The sequence below is a fragment of the Drosophila arizonae genome, chromosome 2 (genome assembly GCF_054131065.1).
Source record: "Drosophila arizonae isolate 15081-1271.41 chromosome 2, UAZ_ARI_1.0, whole genome shotgun sequence".
NCBI classification, from domain to species: Eukaryota; Metazoa; Arthropoda; class Insecta; order Diptera; family Drosophilidae; genus Drosophila; species Drosophila arizonae.
The window spans coordinates 21,589,026-21,609,404 of NC_142922.1; the positions used below are offsets into that span (position 1 = coordinate 21,589,026).

General features: G+C 40.5%; 1 protein-coding gene across 1 annotated transcript in view; it reads left to right on the forward strand.

Moving 5' to 3' along the window:
* Positions 1-20,379, forward strand: part of side-III (sidestep III) — a 98,544-nt gene that overhangs the window by 70,566 nt on the left and 7,599 nt on the right. Inside the window, exons 7-15 of the mRNA XM_018000390.2 lie at positions 4,202-4,408; positions 4,466-4,611; positions 4,744-4,894; positions 6,913-7,043; positions 7,101-7,260; positions 11,242-11,490; positions 12,240-12,365; positions 12,508-14,694; positions 17,163-17,297. Of these exons, the coding sequence (XP_017855879.2) occupies positions 4,202-4,408; positions 4,466-4,611; positions 4,744-4,894; positions 6,913-7,043; positions 7,101-7,260; positions 11,242-11,490; positions 12,240-12,365; positions 12,508-14,694; positions 17,163-17,297 (3,492 nt within the window). The remainder of the gene's footprint in view (positions 1-4,201; positions 4,409-4,465; positions 4,612-4,743; positions 4,895-6,912; positions 7,044-7,100; positions 7,261-11,241; positions 11,491-12,239; positions 12,366-12,507; positions 14,695-17,162; positions 17,298-20,379) is intronic.

A 20,379-nucleotide genomic window follows, 5' to 3' on the forward strand; every position in this document is an offset into this window, starting at 1 on the left:
CGGTGACAGTGGCGACGAGGTCGAACCAACCAGCTAGACAGCCAGCTGGCCAGAGCCTTAACGTCTGCGATGCCAGCAAATGCTGCGGCTGAGGCTGAGGCTGCTGCTGCGGCTGCTGCTGCGGCTGTCATTGCCACTTTTCTTTGAAAAATGCAACAATTTTCAGCGTCTGGCTTTTGTCGCAGCGCATGACCTGTAGGCATATGCGGCATCGTAAATCTTTAAAAAGGTCCCCAAGGTGAAACAGCGGTTCGTCCAACTTTTCATCTTCTTTTCTATTTTTTCCTTTATTTTTTACGTGCACTGCTTGAGAGCAAGTGTGAAAAATTTGTACAAGTTGCACGCTTCGCTAAAGCTGCTCCAAGCTCCACTCGGGCGGGCTCCAGTTGAACGTTTGCCGCTTGGCTGGCTGCCCCTGACACGACCATTATAAATCATTAACTTTGTGACAACAATATTTTCGGGCGACCAGACGAAATGCAGACTGAAGTTTTACAGTTGCCCCAGGGGGGTAGGGGTGTTGGCTTAAAGAACAAATACTCCCATTTGGACTTGATTTCAAGCAAAGCTAATGAAGATGCTGTACGGAGCACTGCAATTTAATCAATTTGCTATTTAATCAACTGACATTGCGCATACGCCCCATGTGGAAGCTGAGACCAAGCGATTGGGCGTGCTTTAAAGATTTTCGTTAGCTATACACAAAGAGAGAGAAATTACTTGAACTGTACTAGACATCGGTATATCATCGATAAAATAATAGTTCAGATATATTTTCAATAAGATTTCAGCTTTGCAGCTGACAGTTTAGATGTCATCAAGGCACAAATTATATACCGTCAATCAATTTGGTAGATTTTGACGCAGTTTCAGTATGTGATGAGCATGCCAAAAGCTGTGCGGCTTTTCTGTCAGTGTAGCCGCAGCAGTGCCTTTTCAATCCTTGCTTTGAACTACTCAAATAGTTGGCTACGGCTTTGTGCAGCTGAATGTAGCACGCAGCCAGCTCCATCACCGGGTTCTGCTCCTTTGCTGCTGTTTACGTGCGGCACTCTGCATGCAAAGGATTTCAGCTTCTGCTCTGGCATTTGCTACCATGCGGTTTGTTTTGGTTTTGGCAATGCGTCACGTACTCAAACGCGCCAGCTGCTTTGATTAGCCGCAGCACAGGTGGGCAGAGGCCAGCCAGCATGACTACGTTGGGTGGGGCGAGCTAAGCAGCTGGCAAGGACTCTCCGACAACTCCGACGACATTTACTATTTTGACACCTGCTGTGCGACGCGTCGCCACGATGCTAGCTAGCAATACAACTGTGATTTGTATGCAACATTTTGCCGTTGCCGTTGCCGTTGCCGTTGCCAGCCAGACGCAGCTGGCAGCCAGCAAATGCATATTTCATTCTGCACCTGCCACCGCTGAGCGCTTACCCAAATTAACTAATATTTGCTGCCAGGCGCCACATGCTGCCAAAGAGCGGAGAGTGGAGAGTGGAGCATAAATAGCAGAGAGAATGAGAGAATGGGAGCTTAAGCGCATGCAAATCTTGATGCGGTTTTTATGACTGGCGCACACTAATCATAGCCCAGCTGGGCGCGCCATAAACGCCAAATGCCAAATTGCTTTATCAACTTTATTAACTTCGACTAATAGCAATTAATACCAGCAATAAAAAGCTAATCTAAGCGCACACATAAAAACCCGATCTCTATACAGTAGACCCAAACAAATTTTATGACCGGGCGGCTATGCATAATTTTTGGTGGTGCGTCCAGCTAAACCACCATGCAGAGCCACCATACAACAGACAACCAATTGTCGACAACCTTAAGTATGGCTTAGCAACGCGCTGTCTTCATTACTGATGGGATTACCGGGGGCAGCGGGAGGTGTTGGATGTGGCCACATACATGCGAGAGTGAGCGAGAGAGAGGGTCTAATGCGAGCAGCTAAATGCCGCAAGGCAACTGTTATTTGTCTATTATCCCTGCATACTTTTCGTGCCACATTCATGGCCATTGTGTGTGTGTGTGTGTGTGTGTGTGTCCTGTCTTGACTTGGCTTATTGTCGCCAATGTCCTCGCTGCGTATCCTTTGCAATCAGCAAACATTTGGGCACCGAATTCCCCACACACACACATACACACACGCACACATATTCACTCAACTATCAGCTACTTGCTGCTTGCCACTTGCTACTTGTGTTCCCCGCCTTCGACTCGAATCTCTCTCGCCTGCTTGTTGCTATTGTTGCTCATTTCCGCCACATTCACTTGGCTGACTTAATGGCCAAGCTGCAGTCAGTGGTAAGGAGCTCCTTCCTAAGCTCCCCAACTCCTGCTAACGTTTCGAGGCACTTAAACGGATTAAAAATATTTTGTGCATTTGATATGTGAGCCAGCGGATGAAATGCTTTTACTGAAGCGCTCCAGACATAGAGAGCAGCTCGGAAAAGAAATGTTGGAGCATTTCGATTACTTTCGCCAATGAAGAAGAGAGTGAAATTAAAGGCAACAGATATTTGGCTAGATAATAACATAAAAGCTGAGTGCAAACATAGCCACGGCGCGTATACACTAATTATGTCTATAAAACTTATATTCAATACTATCTATCTTGCTTAATATCCATCAGGAATTAATTGACTCAACTGGAGAGTGCTAAAGTCAAATAACTATCATTGAAGTCATTTGGTTTATAGCTCGATAATATATAACAAAATTGAAGCAGAACATTATTGATCGATATTAACAGCCAACTTGATATGGACTTGATTATAATTTCTCTGTTATATCAAAGTAAAATAGATGCAGCTAGTTCGATAAGTTCGATATATTACTGATTTGATGTAATATATCATAAGTGGTAAGGATTACGATATTAAGTTTCATTAAAGAAGTTTACTGCATATATTCAGCAGTTATAAATAATAGAAATATGAATGAAATACATAGTTATATCATAGTAATGGCCGTAAAGCCTAGTAATATTACATTATCTTTTATGATTCGACTACGAGCGATATTTGGGTTAATATATTACATATTTAACACTTCGAACCCTTTTAATGCTATACCCCTTCAGATAGCATGAATCTCGAAATAGATAAGGTTTATATACTTTTCGAAACATTGAAAACTCAAACTCTATTAGGGTTTAGGTATCTTTTCTTTGTTTAAAATAAATATTAAAATTGTATTTCATTAGAAAATTATGATAAAAAATCTATAATCTATATACATATATATTCTTCTCATTTAAGATTCAGAGTTTCAAGTAGAGCCTGAATGACTTCAGTATTAAATTCAAATAATTCCATTTTCTTATAGGGCATTTAAGCAACAGCAATAGCATATATTAGACGATTTCCTTTTCTTTGCCTTCCTTCACCTACATAATTATTGTAATTAGATAAAGCTAAAAATATAATGATAGCACGAAGCATATAGACGGAGCAGAATATATTAATTAAAAGTCTATTTCAGCATATCTAATAATAATAATCAATTAGGAATGATAAAAATCTATTTTTAATTAATTTATAAGCACTGCTGTTGGCTTCTCTTCGATTAAGTATTAAATATTAAATAGGAAAAAACTAATTATATAGGAGTGTCAGCTGTCAGTTATTATCTTAATGTTCGTATAAAATGCAAATACATTAAATAGATATGCTTTAAACATATTCAAGCGTTCTATGTAAATTGTTAATGATAAGGTTTTTGGTTTAATGTATGCACCGGGTGGTTTTTTCGTACCCACCAATTTCGAATGGCAATTCGCCCAGACAGTTTCTCCTTTTTGCTTATTTAACATTCAGGCTTTGGCGTTTGTCTATCCAAAGTGGGGCCAGCGCTCGCGCAGCTGCCAGGAGAGATGGGTACCACAACTTTGCTAGTTAAGCTGGCTAAGCCTTTTTTAAAAGCCTTGGGTACACACTGCTAAATGGGCATTATCATTAAAATGTGAAAAGTTCTTTACGGTCATAAATTTTCCAAATGCAGCTCCGACTCCAGCTGCCCAATAAGTTAGTTGTGAGTTAATAATGCATGAGGCCAAAGTTTGTGCGCAGTAAACAAATCAAAAATAGAAATAAAAAAAGATAGATATTTGCATTAAATATTTGTTGACCGCATGACTAATGCCTCGAGACTCAGCTGTCTGCATAATTTGCATAATTTTGTACTCAATTCGTATCCGCAGGACGGCCGGAGCCCACTGTCACATGGCTGAATGGTTCGAGAACGCTGGAGGCGGGCAGCGGCATATCGATGGGACGTCATGTAACTGTTAACCGACTCGAAGTGCCACAAATAACGCGCTCGGCACTCAACAACACCTATCGCTGTCAGGCGTCCAACACGAAGCTGGTGGCACCTGTGGAGCGCAGCATACGCATTGAGATGTTATGTAAGTAATTCGATATATATACGTATATATTTATTTATGCACAATTTATACTTGCAGTGAAGCCCACATCGGTCAATTTGACGAACAAGCTGAAGGTTTTCTCATCGAGCACACAATATAATCTGACATGCATTGTGGCCGGCTCGGTGCCAGACACCGAAATCAGATGGACACAAAATAATCGACCCTTCAAGCGTGGCACGGTAAGCCGATTGCAGCCAGATCGAACAGAAATCCAACTGTCATATCTATGACTTGCCATTGACATTTTGATATCGTGCACTTGTAGTTGTGAGCATTTTTCTAATCGATTTCACACTCTCTCGCTTATATAGCTGTCAACCAGCCAGGGCAATGGACGCGTCCTATCCACTTTGTCATTTTATCCACAGCCCGAAGACGATGGCACTATGCTCAAGTGTGAGGGCTCAAATCCTCGACTACAAAACTCGGCCATCGAGGACTCGCTCATGCTGAATGTCATGTGTAAGTAGATATATGGATGTATATACATATCTATTTATTTGTATCGTCTATGAGCTGGGGGAAGCCCCATTTTAATTTCCATAAATATAGCTGATGCCACACAAATCAAAGCTGCCGTCGCAAATAAGTCTAAATTATGTAGCATTATTTGCCCAGTTGCTGCTCGTATGTCAATATTTGCATTCTCGACTCTTAGCGAGGCCATAAAATGTCAGACAGACACTTCAGCCCCTGCCCCTTGCCCCCTGTCACAGCAAGCAGAATGCCATAAATTTTACTTTATATGATTATCAATTTCTACAATTCAAAGAAAGAAATAAAACAACACACCCGATTCCCACCGCCTAAAAGTTTCGGCAAAAGGTCAGATTGGTTTCTTTTTCTGTTATTTATTTTCCCCTTTTTTTGCAGTTTGTTTGTAGCTATAAAAATGAAATGAAAGAAAATTTGTCCCGCACCAAAGTTGTGGAGATTCAGCCTCTAGTTTGCCGGCATTCGCCATTTGTTGTCACTTAGATTCGCTTTTCTCGTTATTTGCGAGCGGGACGAAGATAATCATAAATTTATTGAATTTTAAAGTCGGCAACTCGGAGCACATATATGCAAAGCCAACTTATAAATAATAAACAAAATAACAGTGAACGCTGCTTTTAAGCAACAGCGAACTGAGACAACGGGCTGCAAAGGATTGAAAAGCTATTTCAGCCACGCTCCTTACGCAGTTGAGGCAGGGTGCATAAGCGTAATATAGTTGAGCTGCGCCGTAATAATCCCCACTTCAATTATTTATATAGTGGGGGGTGACTACATAAAAGGCACAGCGTAAGAAATTGCAGTAAGCCAAAACGATGTGGGGGGGATATTATGTGGTTTGTTTCTTAAACTTAAACTAAACTAAACTAATCTAAACTAACAACAGATGTTATTTTAGTGTAGAGCCTAATTCAACTGTATAATGCCAATGAAATTTAGTCGTTATATATTCACATACAGCATAAAATCTTTTAAGATCAAATGAGAAATATTATCTGATATCATATTAGACTAATGGGCAATGGCTTTGCTCTTGATTGATCATTATTCATAGAAAAGTTCATCCCAGATCAAATTGTATACAGATTTTAGTATATGAATAGGATAGTCTAGCACAGTCAAATCTTTTAAAAATTATTAAATTCCGTCGCTTAAATCCGTTTTAAATTATCTGAATTTAACCTAAAAATCTCAGCCAAAGTAAAAAAACAAGACGGATGAACAGATTTTAATACTAGATCACAATGGGAAAAGAGCTTATGTTTTTTTTTTTTTTGTTTTTTGTTTTTTTTTTTTTTTTGTTTTTTTTTTTAAATCTTTGTCTATATATTACCATATTTCCCATACAAATATTTATGAAACCAGGCAGCCGCTTACACACATACACTCGCACACACATACACACACTCTTACTCACACTATAGCCAAATAGCCTTACCATGGATTTCACCTTCGATAAATAATCATTATGTTATAAAAATAAAAGTGCACTAAATTTTTTTATGTAATCCATCATCGGTATTTGTGTTGCCAGAATCCAGGCACACACACACAGATACATAGAAGCTCACAACATAACACTGCGTAACGGCAACAATTTTAATTTAAAAATTTTGTCATACCCATTGGTCGGTGGCGCCGGCGTTCAGGGTTAACCCGGCTTATAAAGCGGTTCAACAGACGCGCTGTTAACTTTTATGGTCGTGCCTTGGCGCATCGCGTCTCTTGCAATTCCCCATTTTATTATGCTATAATATTTTTCGATTTTATATTTTATATCACACCAGCCTCTGCTATAAAAATCCAGCGCACGCCCGCGCCAAAACACATTTTAATTTGGCAGCCTGCGAAATTGTACCAAAAAATAAATAAGGATAACGAAAAAAATAAGCACCCAAAATATGTTTATTAAAAATTGCAATTAAAATTTGCGTTAATTGTGAAATTTATATGAATTCTACAATTCAATTATCTGCAATTCACAGATCCGCCACAGGTCACCCTCTCCCTGGGCTCCACCCTGCGGCCCGATGATATCAAGGAGGGCGACGATGTCTACTTTGAGTGCCACATCAAGGCGAATCCCAAGGAGCATCGCATCACCTGGTCGCACGATGTAAGTCCTGTCCACAAATATTATCATGGCAGATCTGCTAAGTGCATTCCGTTGCAGGGTCTGCCCGTGACACAGAACGTATCCTGGGGCATCATCATCTCCACGCGCAGCCTGGTGCTGCAGCGCGTGGGTCGCGTTCATTCCGGCTTCTATGCCTGCTCGGCGGCCAATGATCGCGGCGAGACGCAGAGCGCGCTGGTCAACCTGCGTATACGCTGTGAGTATATTTGGACATAAAAATGATTTAGGGCATAAGAGAGGAAGCACTTAATCTAGTAAAAAGCAAAGTAGCCAGGCAATATATTACAATTCCATAGAAAATAATCTACTCAACAAAAGTTTTATTAAATTGCCGAAAAACAAAAAAGAAACACAAAAGAAGTGCTTTAAAGCACTCAATAGTTAAAGCGCATGAAAATAATAACAAAAACGCACACAGAAAATAATGCTGACAGTCGATGTCAGTCGAGCGGAGCATTAAAAATACATATGCGTAAATTTATGCACAAATAGACAACAAATAGACATAACCACTGCCCAACCACTCACTGTCCGGTGCGGTGCGGTGCCGTGCGGTGCCTGGCACCACCCACTTGATAAGCTCCATGAAGCAGACCCGGTGTGCGGCAGTTCACATCACAAAATCACAAAAACCCTCCGACCGTTGACAAGTAGAACAACAAATCCTGCAACACAGCAGCAACAGCAACAGCAGCAACGGCAACTACAACTACAACTACAACAACAATAAATGTTACAATATATTTTGTGCAGAAAGCCGTATTATGAACAATATATAAGCACACATACACACACAAATATATGTATATATCACACATATATTGTGTTTTTGGTAAATGTACGTGTCTAACGGCTTTTCATTTTTAGCTCTGTGCAAATGGCAAAAATTTGACAATTACTGACTTTTCGCAAAACAACAAAACAGAAAACAGAAAACCAAAAATAATAATAATAATGTGACAACAAATATGGGAAATTTCATTTAAGCAAACAATGCGATTGCAATAAAGTCTTTGTTTAATGGAATTTCAAAACTGAAACTATATTTGAGAAACTTCTACTCCCAAGCTAACAATAATATCTCACTCGATTGCCAAAAGTCAGCCAACAAATGTTTGCAATGCAATTTGGCAGTTGATAAAGGATCGAAATATGGTTTGAAATGAAGAATGTCTTTATACTGTTTTCAATTACAAAAATTATCAGTATCATTAACATTGTCATTATATTTATTATTATTGTTATTAATGTTTTATTATTAGTATTATTATAAGACATCATCATCAACACTCAAATCGCCTTTTCTTTGCTAATACGCCCAAATTAATAATCAGTTAGAAAAACAACAACAGCAACAGCAAATTGCGTTCGATTAATATAATTACGTAAACTGATTAGAAAAGGCTTCCATTACCTGGCACTCATTAATAATTAATGCGTTTACCTATTGTGTTTGGAATATGTGAATGGTAAATCGTTCGCTTTCCTTCTGCGGCTACAGCGACAGCAATTTATTGACTTAAAGGCCTCACAGCTACAGCTACATATCATAATTAACTGTTTTAAATTTGCTGTTGACACTCGTTAGCAAATACACATGTACACATGTAATTACACACAGACACACACACACACACTCGCACACACACAGACAATATATCAGAGAGTGCGAGCATATTACAAAGCGCAATATAAATTCATGGCCTGACAATGGGCGCATAAAATGATTTCGAGCCTTTTGTGCACGCACACATATTGAAAATGTCTCAATTACCGTTATAGAGCATTTACTTCCGACTGTTTTTCTAAATAATTAATGATGCTTAAATACAAAATATATACACATGGATATTTACACATTGAGAGAACGTTCCCTGTGCGTGGGCATAAATAAGTATGCATACTCACATGGCGCATGGCTCATGGCACATGGCACATGGCCTGGTGAAAGTGGCCGGCGGGATAATAAAAATGAATGATATGCTTTTATTATTGAAACACATAGTCATTGTAAAAACATTTATAATTATGGGCAACAGCGGACGAGCAGAGCCAGCCGGACAACAGGTCAGGTCAGCACATCACATCGATCTATCTATATAGACATACATACATATACATATATACATATATATGGAAACTGTGTACCACAACGCTTCCATGAGACTCTGTGTGTGTGTGTGTGTGTGTGTGTGTGTTTGTGTACTGTTGTGGAAAATTCAATTTTTATTGTGCATATTTAATGGAGTCGCAGCACACAAAAAAAAAATGCATTTTATATGCAAATAAGTTTTTGCCTTCGCTCAGCCAACGGTTCAAGTAAAAGCAGATTATTTAATTAATTGCAATTTTAGCTGCAGCATTTATGCATATTATTTAGTTTATTTAACTAAAAATTTAATTAAGCTTGATTTTTGCGGTTGACTGATTTCAATTCAATTGCATTTAATTCAATTGAAACATATAAATAAAATATAAAAAGAAATTTATGTACACATATATACAAATGCTTATATGAAGGCAAACAATATTATCGCAAATTAGCAATTGAAGGCAAATAAAGCAGCAAAGTGAAAACCGAAAACGTAAACGTAAACGTAAACGTAAATGAAATTGAAAATGTATACAATAATGTGCTGCATCAGCTTGTTGGTAAAAGTGAAATGGAATAAAATCGAAGACATCAGCAAATGGATCCGTGTTCCCTGTTTGCATTGCATTGAGTTACCCTTTTGCGATAATTGCGATAATTAAAAGCAAATACAAGCGCAAGGGATATAAACGTAAATGTATGTACATACCGTATATAACTGTACACATGGCCAGCTATCAAAATTGAAGAGCTATCCGAGTGCCGCAGAGCGTAAGCGCATCCAAAGCTATTTGCACGGGCATATAACGTATACGCCACGTTAACATTTGCATAACGCACACAGCCCAAAATGCGGCTGGGCATGGCATGGCTGGCGATTGTTGGGTTAATGTATGTGAATGGGTAGCAATATTGTGTGGCATGACTATGATTGAGATAAATGGATTTATGGCAGTTGGCGCTCGTATCTTGGCTGGAAATTAATCAGAATATGTTCGAAGTGACATTCTACGATTGTAAAATTGACGCAGCCATATAAAATTTATGACTATTTTTTTATGGCAACTGCAAACAGACAGACAAGCAGATAGATAAATACAGAGAGAGAGAGAGAGAGAGAGTATATGTGTATGTGTGAGAGAGAGAGGTAGTGAGTGGAACAAAACTGTTGTCTGATAAGTTGGTCAAGCTGCTCAGTCCAATAGCTTAAAAGCAGCTTGTAAACCACATTCACATGCTATGGACAATTCATATATATTTTTAGATATAACATATAGAAATATGCACATATGTGTATGTACATACTATGTACATGCGTATTGTGGTTCAACCAAATGCATTTTATCAGCTTTTACATGCTACAAGTACCTCAATACTTGATGGCATTCGCATTGCTTTTATTCAGTCAAAAACTTTTCAAATAATTTTCTTTCTTTTCTTATTGCGGGCGAGAAATATCAACCGCATGGAGTAAAAACTTGTGCTAAGAAGTCTTAGGCTTTATTTGGCTTGAGCTTGGGTTGTCTGCGCTTGTTTATGACGCGACGGCAGCAGCTGTTTTTTAACTTCCAGTCAAAGTTTTTGGTTTGAGTGTGCCTGAGTGTGTGTGAGTTTTGCCATGGGTGACAATACTTTGAATAAATCATAAGCCAAGTGCTAAAGCCAAGTTCTGCTGCTGATGTGTTGAAGTCAACTGCAAACAGTTGAAATTTATGAAAACAATATGTCACACTCCGACAGAGTTCAATTTAAATAAAATGCATCAAATGTCTCCTGGCCGCTGTCCGAGACACCTCACACCTGTCGGTGCCGCACCAGCTGCTGCAGTTAAATTGAAAATCAAAGCTGTCAATTTGCTCTGCTGCTGTCCAGTGCTCAGCTGTCAGGCTCAAGCCAAGCAATTTAAATACAATATAAAACTGTATGTACCTTATATACACACACACATACACATATTTAACATATTATTGAGACTTGCTTTATAGACAGTGCAGCTGCTCATTATTTGGCATTTTACTGGCCTCCTGCTCATATACATATATTTGATATAGTATATATAAATATATACATTCTTGTCTCGCACAGATGCGCCCGTTTGCAGCAGCAGCACGATAGGCGTTATTGGCGCCTCCTTGGAGGAGGCGGTGCCCATACCCTGCCGCGTAAACTCCGATCCGCCAGAAATCGATTTCGAGTGGACCTTCTCGAGCAGCGGCGAGCACTTCGAGGTGCCGTCGGGACACTATGCGACCATACAGGATCCAACCATGACCACCAGCAGCGATGTGCGACACACCGTTGTCGAGTCCAATGAAACTCACTTCGAGAGCTATGGTAAGTAACTAACAATACACCTCATTTTTAGTTTTGGCCAACTCCTCACTGAGCCTGGCTCTGCATGTGCAATGCATACAATTTGCATTTTGCTTGCGCTTGAGCAGGTTTTGCAAAATGAACAGCTGGAGCCTATAGTTGCTTATACCCTGTAGCCATGGGAAGTTCACAAAGCGGGCATATTGTGGCTTGCAATCGATATAGACAATATGTGTGCATATGTAATTTTCCATAAAAAAAAACTTTTAACTCGACTGGAACATACAAATATCAGAGTTTCAAAATTATGCATTGAAATGTTTTTGAAATATTCCAAGATAATATTATTATCTACTTAAAATTTATAACTGCAGAGCTTTATTTTTTGGCAAAGTCACACATTAAAGATTCTTTTTTTTTTATTAATTTATAAATTCCACAAGAAGACTTGCTTTCTGTAATAAATACCAATAATTCCCGCTTTTACAGGGTATCTGGGCCTTGTTCACTTTCCTTACAGCATTCTTACTTGCTATCAATATTATGCACATAAATTGAATTACCTGTGCTGTCCAGTTGGCCTGACTGACCAGGCAGAATTTATTTCATTTAACTTGGCCCAAAACCTAATGCAAATACAATGCTCCATGTCCAGCTGCACAATCACAATGAAATCCATTTAAGGCACAATTGACTCTCTTCATTCTCTGCACATGCATACACACAAACACATACGTATAAATACATGGCATTTTTTGTTGTGGTTACAGTGGAAACAGTTAGTGAGCTGATCTATACGCCCAAGGGCGAGCGAGACTACGGCACGCTGGCTTGCTGGGGCCGCAATGCGATTGGCAAACAGTCGGAGCCTTGTCTGTTCCAGGTGGTGCCGGCGGGTGAGTGTGTTTTGTAATTAATTTGATAGAATTTAAATTAAATTCCATTGGTTTATTTTTTGGGTTGATTTTCCTTTTCGATTGTTGTTGTTTTTGTGTGTTTCTTCTCACATTATTTTTTTTGCGCTTGCTTTGTATATAGCCAAGCCGGGCGCATTGCGCAATTGTACGCTGCGCCCGTATGTGGTGACCTCTGCGTCTCTCAATTCATCGAATCAGACGACAATGCACGGCAATCAAATGCTGCAAACACAATACGGCAGACACGATGCGAATTATCCGCACATGGAATACGTACGTGAGCGCAATGGCAACAACAATAACGGCCGGAACAATGCGGCTGCATCAGCTGCCAATAATAAAAATATGAAAGGCAGGAGCAAAATAAATGCTGGCCATGTTAAATCTAATAATAAGCAACAACAACAGCAGCAACAGCAACAGCAGCAACAGCAGCAGCAGCAAAAATATAGCCTGAGTCCGCAACAATTGCAGCGTCTAAGAAAGCGCACATCATTTACACCGTCGCAGACATTGGCAGCCATTGAGCGGGGCAAGCAGCAACAGCAGCTACTGCTGGCCAAGGCAGCGGCCACGCCCACGGCCGCCCACATCAATAACAAAACTGATGGATTACTGGGCAAGAAGCAGCAGCAGTCAAAGTTGCCACAGGACACAAAGCGGCGTGTGCGGCGTGCTGCAAAGCTGCTTGAGACAGCAACAACAACAACAACAACCATGAAAAAGCTGCAACGTGCAACAAAATCAAATTTATCATTGTCACATATAAAACAGGCTGAAATAGTTGCTGGCTCGAATGTCAAAAACAACAACGGCAAACAGTCAGCAAAGTATTTTAATAAGCGACAGAAAAACATGCACAAACAGCAACAACGACGGCAGCAGCAGGAGCAGCAGGAGCAGCGCCACCAACAAGGACTAAGCAGCGAGGTAAACGAGCACAACATAATCCATCATTCTGCAGCAGCCAGGCGAAGCAAACGTCAAGCAGCAAATGACATTACGGCAGCAGCAGCAGCAGCAGCAGGAGCAGCAGCAGCCCAAGCAGCAGCAGCAGCAGGCACAGCAACAACAACCAAGAATGAAAATGATGCCAGCAGCAGCAGCAGCAGCGGCAGCAGCAGCAGCGACATTGACGCAATGCTGGCAACAATGCGAGCACGCAAATCTTTGGAGCCGATTGGCAATGAGAAAGTCAAGAGCAGATTGCTGCCACCAAATGCGCCACAAATTAGCAACAAGCCGGCGGCAGCAGCGCAACAAATGGCAGCAGAAATTAGTAGCAACAATAAGCAAGCAACAACAGTAGAAGCAGCTGCAGCAGCAGCAGCAGCAGCCGCAGCATCGGCAGCAGCAACAGTTGCAGTTGCTACAGCACAGAAAGATGTAGTCAAGACGAAGCTCGACAAAGATAATGTGCCTTTGTCCACAGATCAGGCGAGAGTCGCGCTGGCGGATAACAACAACAACGTCGACAATGATGAGAACAATGACGAAGGCGACGGCGATGGCAACGGCAAAGGCGATGGCGATGGGGATGACAAGGACGAGGACGATGACGATGACGATGACATTGCGGTTGCTGAGGAAGATGTTGGCGAGCTGCAGACAGAAGTCGACCGGGATGACGATGATGATGACGGCGATGGTGACTACATAGCAGATGAGCCCACTGACTTGGTGGACTACGAGGCAGGCGCACAGCAAAAGCAGCAACCGCAACGACAGCGACAGCATGTTGATATTTCAAGCCTGGAGCATCAACTGGACTTGGAATCATTAGAGGATGATGTTGCGGATGCGGATGTCGATGTCGATGGCGATGGCGATGGCGATGCCGATGATGATATCTACAATGTTAGTGATGATGATTTTGTGGCCAGCATAGCGCTGTCTACGGCAGAAGCCGCAGCACCAGCAGCGGCAACAACAACAACAACAACAAGTTCAACAACAACAACACGGCCACAGCAGGAACAGCCAGCCGAATGGCAGCAACCTCATTTCGATTACTCACGCATGGAATATAGCTTCAGCAACGGCGTTGTCACACAAAGCCTGATTGGTGGTGGCGCCAATGGCTACGATGGCAATTCGGCGGCTGCTGCCGGTGGCGGTGCCACCATCAACTTTGACAACTATGACAACATTATATACTCGACCATGGAACTGGAGTGCATGCCGGGCTACGATGGCGGACTGCAGCAACAGTTCTACCTGGAGGCCTACGACTCAAAGACGAAAAAGCTAAGACTGAACATGAGCAGCACCTATGTGGATGTGCCGGTGTTTCGCATCGATCTCTCAGGTGAGTGGCTCAATCTACAAAGCTATGGGAGAATGTAAATTAAGCATTTCTTTATATACATTAGTACTTACATAGATAATAACCGGTACTATCTGAGTTTTTCTTAGGCTGATAGTAAATAATTTTATTGCAAGTATCGGGAAACGGTCGAAAGATATTTGCGAGCTATGGATGTCATAGAAATGATGAGGGGTTGACTAGAGATGATGTAGTGGATTCATGATTAATGAGAATGTATACATATGCTAATTAGGGAAAGTGTAATAAGGCGAGCCTAACAAGTCATATACCATAACAAAAGTCAAAGGGCAGAGAAGAGGATATTCAAATATGTTTACTGTTCTTCGAGTGTTTAGCTCTATCGAATTACATCTTAGAAAATTAAAACGAAACACCAATATACCTGCATTAAGGGATATATTTTAAGTCTCTGGAACTTAACCTGGAGTTGAGCACTTTGGCAAGTTGGTTTAACACATTAAGCTTAATCATTATTATATTTAAATATGGTTGGATTTACAGATTGCTTTGCTAAGGCTGACTGGCTTAGCCAAGAAAGCGTTTTGCAGCACTGTGCAAAAAGCCGCAAACTAAAGACTCGACTTTTATGCGGCCAACACAGCAACAGCAACAGCAGCAACAACAAAAACAAATCAAAGTAACAAACTGTGCAAAAAGTTAAGCAAGCCAAATTGCGCGGCGTGTTTGGCATGGAGAGGGCATGGCAAAATGAAAGCAAAGCTATCCAAAACAACAACAGCAACAACAACAAGTGCACAGTGGCACGCAGATTAATTAGTTGAGGCTGCCAGGGCCACATGCCACCCCACACCCCACACTCCACCAAGCTCCATGCTCCGCACTCAACATTCAACTCTGCCCCACCAAACACTACAACCAGCTGCCACATGCGGCTGCCTCTATTTGTTGTAATGAATTTTAGCTAGTCAGCAAAACTTTTATGCCAATGGCACCGGAGCCAGGGATGAGTCGAGATGCTGAATGCCCAAGGGGGTGCGGGCTGAGAATGGGACTGGAGATGGGGATGCTGGCAGCATTGGCTGTGGCAGTTGCCAAAGCTGGCGGCAATGGCAAGTGGCAGAAATTTTTGAATTAAGTTGTTGAAAAACAAGATTTATTTGCACGCCCAGCGGCTAAAAATGAACCGTAATATTATCATATAACATTTTTGATTTTAGCCATGTCAAGCGGGTGCAAGAGGGCGGGCAGAACACTTAGCCTGAGCCAAGTTAATGAGCCACATTTGGTTATCATTTGGGCTGCAACTTGGCAACTTCCTGCAAGCAGGCGGCTTTTTATACAGGCTCTATCGATGACTTGGTTAACACGAGGCAGGGGTGCGTAGGCGGGGGGATGCTTTGCGGCTTCTGCATTCTGCGATATTTGCAAAGTCAAACGAAGCGTAAAGTCACGATTAGTTAGACAGGCGTGTTAACGACTCTGGCTTTACAGATGAGCTTGGCTCTTCTAGATGGAGGAGCACCAGCACCAGCAGCAGCAGCAGCAGGAGCTGAGTGTGACTGCGAGTTAGTTGCTGCTTATTGGCGCTGGCCTTTACCAAGTAGTTACGCTTTTAATGAGCTGCTATTGCTGTAAAACAAAAAACTTTTGATGTGAGCATACAAAAAGAAATAAGCGCGCGCTAGATGTGACTAAACTGAGCTGCTGCACATGCATGACTAGCAAATACTCCTCGTTCACATGTGATGTATGTGATTGCTCTTCTAATACTGTTGATAAGAAAAGAGTAGAGATGAAGCTAAGTGACTAAGAGTAACTGATAAGAGAGCGAGGAGTCAGATCAGACCTTTCTGAAATTATGCATAGAAGCAATAGAGTTTGATTACTCCCAGCAGCTACTAATTGTAGAGTTAGCTTAGCCTTAGACATCTGTGATAGAGAGAAGTCATGTCGTAGCGCCCAGCATCTGCAAAAGCTTCTAATTCTAAAGCTAAATTATATTCTCAACTCTCAGCTCTAGTCTTAACCCAAGATAAGTAGACCATAAGCTAATGTATATAAGTTCATTGCTAGTATAGTTAAGATCACTTATTAATACAGATACAAAATATGTTAGATATACTACAATTTACACATATTTACATAATACATAAATATTTAAAATCTAAAAGTCCTTATCAAATAATTAACTAAAATATACACTACCCTCAGTATACCCCTTTTTGCATAAATATGCACTGCGCACAGTCTAGAAAAATAACAAAAAAAAAAAGAGAAAAAAGTGTTGGAAACAAAAGTTTTGCATTTAATGCGCGTGGCAGAATAGAAGTTTTTGCAGCCGTTCAGCCATGCAACGTGCAACGTGCAACGAGCAACGTGTTAATTAAATACCTGTTTACCTAATGTAGTTTGCAAATAGAAGTTTTAAATGAATGTTTGGGTCAGCTAATGGCAGTGCCAACCCCTTTCTATCGCCTCCTTTGCAGATCTTACGCCCATGGACTACTATCCGGACTCGCATCCGGCGCTGCACTTGGTCGTCTACAGTGTCAACCAGAAGGGACGCTCAGAGCCGATTGTTCTCGAGAATGTGCCCATCAATGAGGCGGACAAGCGTTCAGGTGGGTGTCGCTGCTTATGAATTGTGCTTTACCTATTTAACAACTAAAACATAAAAAAAATACCTAAACAACGAAAAAATATGACATGAAAAGAACAACAACAGCAACAACAACGAGAGCGAGGGAAACATGGCACATACAAAGTTTGCATTTCGCATTGTCCCCAAAGTGTGTTTGTGTTTCAGTGCAAAGTGCGGCCCGGGCTCCCCCTCGAAGCGTGCAACACGCTGAAAAGTTGGCTTTGTGAGTGGCTGGTGGAGTGTGCTGGGCGGTGGGTGTAGGGTGGTGTTTGGTGGGTACAGAGCATTCATTGCTTTTTAAGCACCATTTCACCTTTAAAAAGTCATTCAAGTATTTGCATAGTCTGCTTAACCGTTTTAGTTTTTTGTAAGTACAATTGTTCTTTTATTTAACGAGTTTTGTTTACGTTTGGGGGCGACAGTTGCTTCAACTTCTTTGCTGCTGATGCTGCCCGCTTGTAGCCCCCCACCTCCCCTTGACCCATTGCGCTCCTAACCACGGCAAGTAGTGTCGCTAAGATTTCTTATTCATGCTTTGTTATTCAACTCTGACGTTAATTTTCTTGAAAAGTTTCCAATTTTTTTTTTTTTTGCGTTTTTCCTTCTCCTTTGGAATTTCTAAAAATGAAAAAAATCGGGTAAATTGTGCGGAAAATGTAGGAAAGGCTTGTTTTACACGCACTTTAGAGTATATTGATTGGAGTTCGGAAAGAAAAACAAAAAGACTAAGACATGAATTTAGACTTAAATTTGCCGTAACTTAGCCTAGACAAAGCCTATAAATACCAAAGTATATCAATTCCTGAACGTATAACTCAGATTGATAAAGTATTATTTCAATTAATTACCATTTTCATGAATAATAATAATAATGACTAATCTTTGGCACGTCCACTGGGCAACCGCATAAATATGTAGAGTTTGATCCATTCCCCATTTAAGTTCAATCCAAATGCAATCAATTAGGCCAAAATCAAACATAAATTGTGTACAATAATTTTAACAAAGCGAGCCGCTTAATCAGAACTTTCATTGATGCACCTGGCCATAACACCATTGAACTGGACACATAGCACATTGATTTATTATGATATTATGTTATTAAGTAGGTTGAAATCCAGTGCGGATTTGGTGAGCTAATATTGCACTATCTCTTTCCCTCTCCATCCATCCCTCTCCTCCCTCTCTCTCTCTCTTTCGCTCCCTTTTACTCGCCCACTAAATGATATATTTGTAAGCTTTGTCCATTCAGCATGAGCAACAAATCCACTCAATCATCTCTTTAATGCGCATTAGAGCAGCACACATCACACACACACCCATACATACACACGATATTGGTCAGTGGGCCAATTTATGGAAAAGATACGAGATATTATGGCATATGAGTTAGTTAAATTCACTTGGCTATTATATAGAGCAGCTGCTGGAAAGCTACACTCGTAAAGGAATCGAAATATTCAATCAAAATAAATATTCAATCAAAAATATATATTAAATTATGATATTGAGTTGAAAATGACAGCCAAGCATTTTCAGTCTTAAATCACTCTTATAATATTTCACAAATTCCAAAAACAAAAATAAATATGAAAGATTATGAATTGGAAAAAAATATTTTTAAATTTCTGACTAATTGAAAATTAAATTAATCTTTCACTTTCTTTAATTTTATATATGTCTACATGCTTAATGTTTTTATATTATATATAAATTTAATTTGATTAATATTTGTTATCTTCCTGCTATTATCTATAATCATAGTCTTATATTTATTTCTAGTGCAAAAGTTTCTATAAAAAATCTAACATTAATCTAAATATATATACAAAATGTATATACATATGTTATGTATTAAAACATTTGCTACAAAGGTGACTAAAACAGACTAGAACTTCATTTCTGCAAGTGTGTAACTACATATGTGAAACAAAGGTGCATATAGAAGTATCTACATATATTTATATATTGCATGGGAGAGTAATACGGAAAAATGCAATATACGTCAAGTGTCAATATTTGCAGCTTGGCAAATTTGAAAGCATTTCATTCGACACTTAACTGGATAGATTTGGATGCCAGCACACAGGGCCACACACACACACACACACGTGTGAAGGTGGCGCGGTGTGGAGTTTTTGGGGTGGAGGAAGTGGGTCCACTGGGAAGCTGTGGAATTTTTTGGAACAGTTTACAATGGCAACGCCTTGACGCCATCACATTAATGTAAATATAATCAATTTCATGTTTTACCTTAGCCAAAAAGAACCAACCACGCAGTGAAAAGAAATATCTTGTTATGCTAAACTGACACACAGAGATTCCCCAAGAGTTACATTATCCACATTGAGCATGCCAGGCTGCGCATCACACAGTGTGCATAGGTATATACATATATAAGTATATGTATATATAAGTATATATAGTGTATATACATATATAAGTATATGTACATATAAGTGTATGTATATATGGGCGCATCTGCGGCGTCAAGGTAACAGCGTATCAGACGACAGCGAACGGAAACGTAACAGACACTGAGCCACAACCTGGCTGCCACACAGTTACTGCCACTGCCACTGCCACTGCCACTGACACTGCCAGCGTGCCACATGCAACACAAAATATAAACGATTACTGTAAGACAAGAAAAATATACATTAAACATGTCTTATCTGAATAAAATATCCCAAAAGACAACGGCGCTGAAAGTAAAGTAAAATAAAATTATATCCTATATATATGTAAGGCAGATCGAAGTGGTTGTTGGCTGCCTGGCTGGATAGCTGGCTGGCTGGCTGCCTGCCTGGCTGCCTGGTGACTCCTGCCCTGCCAGCGGTTTGGCTGGCAATGTGTCCGCCTTGATGAAAACGCCAGCTACGGCGATAGGCCAACGAGGAGCAGAGTACAGCGTGCAGACGATACGGAGGAGCGGGGGCGACTGTATACGATACAGATACTACATTGTTTGGTATTCTGGCATTCACACACACCCGCACGCACACACACACACACACACACACACACACACAGTGAAACACACACCCGCATTTTATTTATGC